Below are 10,000 nucleotides of genomic sequence, written 5' to 3' on the forward strand. Positions count from 1 at the left end.
TTTTTGATCAATGCAAATTTTTTACTTTCACCTACGAACCAGAAATGAAGCTGGGTAAACTGTGATGAATAGTTCTCATGAAATCCAGTTCCCTAACTGGCTGGGTGAACTTTCATTTCCAAGCTCCTCTGGTTTTCACTTATATGAAAGCCAATTATTTGGAAGTTATGCCAGGGAAATGGAATGTCTGCAAGATCAGAGACTGTATTTTCAAGGCAATTACTTCATGCTTCATTGCTTAAAGGATATACAGATTTCCTTAAGACTTTTTCTGTCATTTGATACCAACTATCTGTTTCTACAGTTACAGAGAATATGAAAATATAGAGCAAAGCTGAAACTGTCATCTGCATGACACCTCGTTTCTAGAAACCTTTGTATTTTACATGTGCTTTTAAAAAATATTTTTTTAATTTAACCTTGTACGTGTCAAACTCAAAGAATTACAGAATTAGTATAAGAAACTGCTAAGAAACACAAAACTTAGAGTGTCTAATTATTCTGAATATTTAATTCTTTTGAACAATATGCTTCAGAAGAATCATTATCACAATGAATTCCCTGACATTATCTATTATTTACAGAAGTGGCTATTCATGCCAATGTAACCTCTGGCATGATAAATGGGTTAGTAAATCCAAAGCATATGTGCCCTTTTGGTAGCAGATGGCAGGCTAGTGTCAGTTGAGACACTCTGAATTCTCTAGTGGCCTTTACAAAGTTCATAGTTATTTAAGAGACTATTGTAGCATTTCTATTTCAGAAAAGGTCAATAAATATAATAAAAATAAACATACAAGTAGAAACACAAATAATTATTTTTATGTTGTTTTTACACATAGAACAGATTCCTGTTTTTTTTCAACTCAATATGAAATTCCACTTGCCTTCAGTTTTGCCAAGATTTCATTCAAGGGCTGTGTACTAATGAAAACATTTCAAAAATCCATGAATAATATTTCTCACGTACTCTTTAACACTTTGTGTCTTGTGGAATTAGGACTGTCTCTTATACACATCTCCCCAATCCCTTCTTGAGACAAATGCAGAGTTCTGCACTGGGCACACTATCAAATTCTCTGGTCTAGCATATGGCTCATCAAGTCATCTTTTTTTTGTGCTCTTAAACTTTTCCTCCTGTTCCCATCACCCTCCTCCCCATCCCCGTCCTTGCTCTCATACACAGTTTATTATCTTCTTTCTCTCTGTCTTGTCCCAGGCTTACTCATCTCATTATGTCTTCTGATGCCAGAAAAGATTCTGTTGGTTTGCCATATGGTGTTAAGAGGTGCCGATATTATTGCAAACACCATTTGCCTGGCTTGATGTAAGCCTATTGATGCATCCATCAACTTGCTGCTGTTTTCAGTGAAAGTCCATTCTGCATTCTCTTCTATGACTTCTTATTTTTTTTCCCATAGGGTGTTTTGTATGTTTGAATTTGTTCAGAATCAAAGATAGGTAATATTCTGGGGATACTTGCTGACAGCTAACTTAAAGTGTAAATTACAATGCTGAATTAAATTCCAAACTTCAAACACATGCAGGTAGATAACTCTTTACACAGTGTAGGTGTGAACTCCTCTTCCAGCATAATTGTGGATGCTAAGAGTCTGCATAAGTTCAAAGGTGTCCAGGCAAATATATGGAAGCAAAATCAACTAAGAGATAAAAAGCCTTCCAAAGGCACCATTTCTAGCTTATAAAATCTCTGGACTGGATATTGCTGGAGTCTGAGTCTGTTCTGGAAGTTCTAGCACTTTTTTTTGCTGTGGTCTTATATGCTTCCCCTGGCCACTGTTGGCTACAAGGTACTAGACTATTTGGACGGATTTTCAGTTTAAGCTGATGCAGCTGCTCTCTTCTGGCCTGGTTAATTAACTTTGTGCTTAGAATACCTATTTCTCATTTCACTTTCATTTTATCTATGATTAAAATGTAGGGATATAGGACTACGGTCATTCCTGGGTCACTTTTTTCAGACCCTTTCCTCATTGGCAACTAAGTCTATCAGTCCCATTATAAACAATTCAGGCTCCCTTTTCAAAGTCGTTAGGTTGTTCATTCCATCGCTGCCAAGAGGATGTTTCAGAGCTTCATTTTCCAGTGCTTAAAACCCATCCTTTAATTTCCAGTTGAAATTTATTCATGGCCATTTTATACCCATTTGTCCTTGTGCCAACTTTGTTCTTCAGCTTAAGTAGCTCTTTGCCTTCCTCAGTGTTTACTTCTCCCCCACACAGTTTGTCTGTGGAGAATAAACAAGTCACCTCTTAACCATCATTTTGCTAAGGTTACAAAACTGTGATCTTTAAGACTCCTCATGAGATATGTCTCTGTTACCATAAAGATTTTGTTAGTAGTTTTCCACAGTTCCTTCTGAGTACTGCACACGGCTGTTCAAGTGAAGCCTTGTACGAAAACATTCATACTTTCCCTTCTCCACTGGCAGTGGTTTTCCTGATCTGTCCTTTTCATGGTTGTCATCCTGCGGGGTCATGCTTGTCCTCATCCTCTAATGGGGTCATATATACAGGGTGTCCTACTCATTTCCAAATTATGAGCCCCTGCTCATAACAGCAATTCTTATTAAACCCTAAATGTGTAACCTTGCACTTTGACTATTACATTTCATCACATTTCTATTGCTTCAGAACTCAAGAACATCCTGTTACTCCTGAAAGATATTCCAAACTCCCTGATATTGGCAGCAGCCTCTGACTTCACACGGTCAGCAGATTTTGTTAGCATACTCTGACTTTTCGTGCCAAGGTCATTAATGAAAAGATAAAATAAGATCAGTCTCAAAACATCCCTGAAGACTTCCACACATAACTTCCCTCCAGTATAATAATTCCTCTTTTGGCACAACTCCTGTCATTGCCTCTTTAACCAGTTCCTTACTCATGTTGCAATTCTTACACTAATCCTCAAGTTCTCTAGCTTGGCTAATAATTTCCAGCATGGCACCATATCAAATGCTTTATTGAAGTACAGATAAATGAGATCTACCACATTTCCTTTGTCTATAAAAACCGGTTATCTTATCAAAGAAAGATACCAGATTACGCTGGCTTGATCTACTCTTGGTAAGTCCATTTTATCTCTTAAACCCATTTTATCTGTTTTGCATTTTATTCTCATGTCTTCAATTATATTTTATTTGAAAAATTGTTCTAAAACATTGCATACTATTGAGGTCAGTCTGCTGGGTCTGCATCTACTTATAACTAACTGTAGAGTACATGCTGTAGGACATACAGAACACTGTGTGATGCCTATGCCAAAACCCTTGCAATGAATTGAGGTACTTGAAGAGATGAAATGTATTGGTTTGGTTCCACTTTATTGCCGTACTATGTACAGGCATGGACTGAGATGAGGATGTGTCTAGGCTGTTAGACGGGGATGTGAGAAATCCAGCTAGCTCCCTCCAGACCAGCTCCCTCCAATCCTGGAGAAGTGACATGGAGTGGTCAAGGCTGTTGAAGGGCCAGCTATGGTATGGCCAGGAAGGGTTTAGGTCTTCTGGGGCAAGTGTGATAAGGAATTAGAGAGAATGGGGACTCAAAGATAGTAGGAATTGGAGATTACACAGAGGAGATGGTTTTGGGAGGTCTGTGGTCCTCTGAGGATGAATGAAGTTGTCTGGATACAATGAGGTTTACAGATGCCCCAAAAGTATTGGAGAATCCAGATTTGCTGATTGGTTGATGGGAGGTATGCTGACAGTGTTGGCATTATGACAGTGATATAGCTCTACTGAAACTCTTAGCAATGCTCATAGGGACCCCAAAATAAACCAGATGTCTACAGGAAATCCTTAGATCTCTTCTGCTTGAAGCCAGAAACATTCTGGTCCTTCCTTCATTGCTCTGATCTGCTGGGATGTGATTGAGACATCACCTTACTCCTGCAAACGTAGGTATGTAATGTAGTCTCCTTTACAAGACACATACCTGAGTGTGAGCTCTGGGAGGTGCTCTGAATGGAATTTTAACGTGCTTAGAGCTGTTTACTTTGTTCCAAACTTTAACCTCAGGGAAGGACTGAGTGGTCATGCTGAATAGCTGACGGATGGCAGTATTCCTTCTACTAGCCGAATGATTGTTGTTTGGGTGGAGTTAAAGAAGCAATGAGAGCATGACTGTGCTTCCACTGGTGAGAGTTTTAGCTACTGATTTCCTGTTCTATCTGTATTTTTGTGCATTTCTTTTGTAGTTTGTAACGAATCTGTCAGAGTTCAACAACACCATTATGAAGGAATGACATTAGATAGGGATGTTGACCCAACATCTGCAAGAACCAGCTCTTGAATGTCTCTTGGTCTTGGCTACTCAGCATACACAATGAACAGTAGCTTGGTGACAAAGAATATTTATATTTTGCTGCAGGATGATAATTGGCTCAGTATGGAAGTTAATACGATTTTATTTGGGGATTGGTTTGTAAAGAGATTACATTTTAAGAAATCCTTGGGCATGGAGGGTTTTGTAGCTGTATTTATATAATCAGCTATGGACACTTGAAACTTCAAACATTCATTATGACACAGTAAACCATGTTAGAACATGGATGATCTTGCTCTAGAAGAGTATGACTGGAAAAGAAAGACTGTGGGGCTGGTGGGAGATTATACTACATGAGGAGGAAACTTGCCTCCAGATAGTTGGGGAGCAAGGATGTCACAGTTCAGCTTTTCAAGCCACAAATGTCAGTGACCAGCTCCCATTCAAACCAGTGCTAGACTGACTCAGGCAGGTTGAGTTCCTTACCTGCCCATTGAAATGATGCAGAAAGTCAACAGAAATCTGTGTCTCTCCCCTCTAGCTACTTACTCTCTAAGCTCCGTGGGGCAAGCAGTCTTACCACAAAGTTTTAGCATCTTTCTTACAAGCCATGATCTGAGCGGGTACCTTTACATGCCACTGTAATGCAAGACTTGTTATGATTAAAATAAATTTTCTTTTCAGTTAAAGTTGGTGGGAGGGAGGACAGGGGTGAAACTTGTTTTGGGAAAACAGAGAAAGGAATAGAATTTCCTTGGTAATACTGACATGGATGTCCCAGTTTGATGCAGAATTTATCGTCTACTGATGTAGACAAGCATTGGTATATGGAGTGGGCATGTGCTGAGTGTCTGATACAAAGAAATAGCTCTGGGCAGCAGTTTAAATACTTGTTTCATTACTTTGGATATGTGGGTGTTGCTTTAAATTTAATGGTCACTACAAATCAGTGTAACGCTAAAGCTAGAGGGCTAATGGCCTTTTAGAGTAACTGAGTCAGCTGCAGAGACTGGATCCTCTACTGGTGTAAAACACTGCAGTTCTGTCAAAGTCCATCATAAGCTGTCAATTTAGACCAGCTGGGAAGCCTGGTCCAGGAGTCTGTGAACTTGAAGGTTACAAAAATTATCGAAGAAATTGACATTATTTCTTCATCTCTCTTCTTTCCCCAGGGCAGCCATTGAGGCTTTGGCAGCTTTGCTGAAATCAAGTAAGCTTTTTTTTTTTTTTTCCATCTTCATTTTCTGACTTACTTTCTATGCTGTACTGCTGGACAGAACGATCCTGTTGAACCTCATTTTTCCTTGGTACCTGCTCTTCCCTCACTCCCAAAGAGCACTGCTTAGAAAAGAGAGGCAGTAATGCAGGAGTTTCCTCTATGTCTAGCAGTGATTCTTGGAGCCCCATGTCTCTGTGGACACACAGCTCTGAGGGACATGGTGCCCTAAGTCCCAGGGAGCAGGCTGCTGAGGAAACCAGACAAGACCCTTATTTTGAGTATTTAGGGAACAGTGGTTTTCCTGGGGCTTGGAACCTCTCCAGCCAGCAACAAATACTTATTGCTCTGTTCCAGCATCACTGGAGAACGGGGCCAGAACCTGTCTGTCCTGTGGTGCTGTTGCACTGTGTGCTTACCTGGTAACAATGATGCTGTTGTCAAAGGCTTGGAGAACTTCTGTAATCCAAAGGAGATGTCCGTTTTCTCCCTTGTAAGCTTGTCAGGTCTGATAATGTTCAGACAGTGCTGAGACCGAGTGATTGCCAGGGTACAGCCCTGCTATGGCAGGCTGTGCTTAACATTTGCACCAGCTGGATGGGGATGTTGAAGACCTCAATGTGGTTTCTCAGTCACTCACTGCTTGCGTGACTGTTCCTGAAAAGACTATGCTACCCTTTTTTGCCTTCATCCCATCCGAAAACACTTAGCTTTTTATTACCAGAATTTAATAAAGGTTTGATTAAGAAAGAGCACTCTACTATTGCAGACAATATACAATAAATCACAATAGTGTATTGTCCTTCTCTCTCTCTTCCTTTTTCTTCCCCTCTCTCTTCTCCTTTTCATAGTATTAAGAATAAATGCATTTGTGAAAAATTGTAGCTCTGGAAGCAGTGCTCAAATGAGCATGCTGCAATGGGATCGTGTCTGAGTTGCAGCAGCTCAAGTGATGAATTCTGAAATAATGCCTCAGTATTAACCTTGCTGCCTAGATTTAAAGGTCATATTATTGCAACAGGGAAAGACCTTCTGGTTTGGGTGCTAAATCTTAATAAGGTGGTTGTGGCACTATGCCACAGCTGATTGCAATACAGAAGCAAAATTAGCCTTCAGAGTAAAAAGAAATTTACAGAGAAGGCTGGAAAAGTGGAGCAAGAGCTGAAAGCTCATCTGGCAGCTTGAGCTCTCCTCCCGCACTTCTGTTTTATGGTAAGTATTAGGAATGGAAAGTGAAATTCTGTTGTCCCAAGATATTTATAGGATAAGTTTTCTACCTGGAGGCTTGTTCTGGGTCTGGAGATGAGAACAGTATATAGAAGTGGATGACTAATTACCGAGGAAAGCTGTGAAATATAGTTTCCTGGGGAGTTGTAAACACATGTTGTGAAAGTTGTGGGGAAGCTGAGAGTGATCTAGGGAATCTCAAAGAATTGCATTCAGCTCCAAATTCTCCCAGACGTTTTTCTCCTGGAGTGAGGTAAGTTTTTAAAGCCATTTACTCTTAGAAATTTTCCATGTGACTCTTGGCCGATTGAGGTTGTGAAGGCATCCTGGTTCTTCCTTTTACACTTTCTGTGCTTTAGGAATTGCACAGAGAGTTTCCAGTACTGTTAGAACACATTGATCATTCTGGTTGTTTTTTCAGTTGTTTTCACAGAAGGTACAAAAAATGAACTCCAATGAGATTTTAGTCTATTGACCAAAGCTGCCCATACATTGCCACTCTGGTTGATCACTGTGATGTACAGATTAGGGTTCTTGTGTTCACTTGTCCTGTTGACCATTGCAAACAAAGGCATTGCTTGGGAGAGACATTTCTTTATTTTAAAACACCTTCCCAGTTTGCTGTTATGTGTCCTTTTCCCCTTTATCACTCACAACCAAGCAACATTGTTCCAGCGACACTGGCTACTGCTTCCATGGAAAATGTAATTTTAGAAAAACGCATGTCTTATTTTCAGCTGATGTTCTTTTAAGGCACTGGAACTGGGATTTGGGAAATGGTGCTGATACTGTGCAACTAAATAGAGCACCACAGCCCACAAGTCAGTCTGAACTGCGTGTTTTGATGTTTTCTGCAGTCTGATGCTGAGTGGTCAAGAATGTCTTTTAATTTTCTCCTTGTCCCGTGGCTCAGGACACAAGAAGCTCCAGGCTTCGGGAGTAGACTGCTCTGGTAGCTGCATACAAATGAGCAGTCTGTGTCTTTTGGGAGGTGTGGGTTAGGACATATGAAAAACGGCTCTGGTTCTTCCAGAGAGAAATTCACCATGGCTGGATAAGAGTTGAATTCTTTTTCATGATTGCATCGGGACAGCTTTGTTTGTCACAGTTAACTTATGTCCATGACCTTAGTGCCTTTGAATGCTGCAGTGGTTCTTAGAAAGTTAAAAATCAAATCTGGTGAACGCTATAGCACTTGAAAATTGCTTATGGAAACAAGGGGTAAAACTGTACATGGCAAAGCATCGAGAAGCCCGTTAGCGTGTTTCAGATAGGATACAAGCTAAATGGGAGGCAGGAATCCTGGAACGTGCTACAGTACTGAATTGGTGGGCTGGATATTGTGAGATTTTCCGGAGACTCGCAGTAACCCGCTTGCTGGCAAATGGTGGTGCAATTCAATTTTGCTGGGAGTGAAGCCTGTAAAAGAGACAGGGCAAGAACACACCCATTCTTGAGGGTCTCCCTGTAGGGCTGCTGTGTCCTTAAGCGCTTCAGCCCAAAGAAAGCACGAGGGTTATGGTTATATACAGAGATGTGTTGGAGCGTAAGTGTCCCTCTCGCTTTTGGCAGCGAGCCACAATGGAAAAACACAAAGAGTAATTTTAAAGGGAGCAGGCAGATGGCAGTGTGTCTCCCTGATGGATTCAGAAATATCCATCTTCAGCTACGGAGGCTTCCATAAGCTCTACTTGAGACTTTGTCCACCTGCAGAGCCAGGGGCTGGCTAGAAACTCTTTGGCCTCTGTCTCTTTCTTAACGGTTGATGCTAAATGCCTCATTAAAGGTGTGTAACTGTAAGAAGCAAGATCTACCAGGAAAGACAGCATCAGTGTAAGAAAAAATTACCTCTCTATCTGTACCTGGGAAATTGTTGCTGTTGTGTTTCAGAGGGGCAAGTATAAGACTGTCCAAAGAAATAAGTGGGTGGAGGGGGCATAGCCCAGCTGAAGCCTGTTTGAGCAGTGGTGGAAGGTCAGGGCTGACCCCATGTTGCTCTTAGCCATAGGCTCTATGGCTTTTAGTGAGCTCATCCCCCCAAAATAAAACAGGCAAATCATTCCCAGTTTTGGAGGAGTGCAAGAAAACTGGACACCTGCTATTATAAGCGGAGACAAGTGCATATCTAGGGGTTTGGAGGCTGAAAGTGGTGTAATGGAGCAAACTGGACAATGCTGCTCAGCACCTTGAGCCACACGGTGGCAATGTTATTATAGGGATCCCCACTCTCGCTGGCGCTTAATCCAATATTTATTTTTTTGTAAGTAATTTGTTTATCAGCAGGTTATTTTAATCTAATTTTGGTTGTATTTGTTATTCCTGACTATCTGTACTTCCCAGAATTAGCACCTTGCATGTCTTTAAGGAAATTAGCTAGAGCTGATCTCGGAGGCATTTGCTCAGCGGATATTGAAGGAAAGGGCTAGGGAAATGGGCAGGGCCCTTGTTGCAATGCTTGCCTAGTAAAATTGTAATAGGCAATTTAAAAAGACAGGTTGTGGTGATCCCCTGATCATGCTTATTTCATTAAGCCAGTTCTGTGTGCTAACAGCAGTTATTGCCAATGGCCTTTCCCCTCTCTTCCTATATCTCTTCCTTCCTCCTTTTGTCTTCTTTATTCTCCTGCCTTCCCTTCTCCCCCCTCAGCCTTGCATCTCTCATTTCCTGTTCTTTCCTCCTCATCTTCCATCAACTAACCTTTATTTAACCTTTCACCTGCTCATTTCTTTCATCAAAGCAGAAGGATTATGTCTTATGGCTAGTGGGATAAAATAATCGGTGTCATTCTCTTCCTTTTATGCTGGCATCAAGGAGGGACATGTAACTCTGTGAGAGACAGAAAGCAGTGTTCTAGCACATAAGCAGATTATGGTTTCTGAAAGGCCCGCACCCACTATGTCTGAATTAATAATGCTTTGCAACAGATCTACTGACACAGGTCTTTGATCTTGAGTTAAAATAGCCCTATGGTTGAACCATGTCAGTTCCTGTAGCCTAACATTTTGCCAGGTACTCATTTCTCATGATCAGTTTAAGACTTCATTACCTACTTTGGATTCAAGCTCTATTACCAGTCTGACCCCAAATCTATCATCACAACTTGTAGGGTATTGTGATCAGGGTTGAATTTTGCAAATAATTCCTTTCACAATCATCTAAACCAAGTTCTGTGTCTTTTCTTCCTGAATTTCATAATGCATGTAGTCTTGATTCTATCTTTGTAAGTTTAACTCTTTGAGAAGAGTCACTTTAGGGGGGGGGGGGGGGG

The 10,000-nt window shown here is 41.0% G+C and overlaps 1 protein-coding gene across 1 annotated transcript in view; it reads left to right on the forward strand.

Moving 5' to 3' along the window:
* The window catches only part of AGBL1 (ATP/GTP binding protein like 1), a 289,236-nt gene that overhangs the window by 43,477 nt on the left and 235,759 nt on the right, over positions 1-10,000 (forward strand). Inside the window, exon 6 of the mRNA XM_026856071.1 lies at positions 5,462-5,499. Coding sequence (XP_026711872.1) covers positions 5,462-5,499 — 38 coding nt within the window. The remainder of the gene's footprint in view (positions 1-5,461; positions 5,500-10,000) is intronic.

The sequence above is a fragment of the Athene cunicularia genome (genome assembly GCF_003259725.1).
Source record: "Athene cunicularia isolate RWA chromosome 10 unlocalized genomic scaffold, athCun1 chr10_part1, whole genome shotgun sequence".
NCBI classification, from domain to species: domain Eukaryota; kingdom Metazoa; phylum Chordata; class Aves; order Strigiformes; family Strigidae; genus Athene; species Athene cunicularia.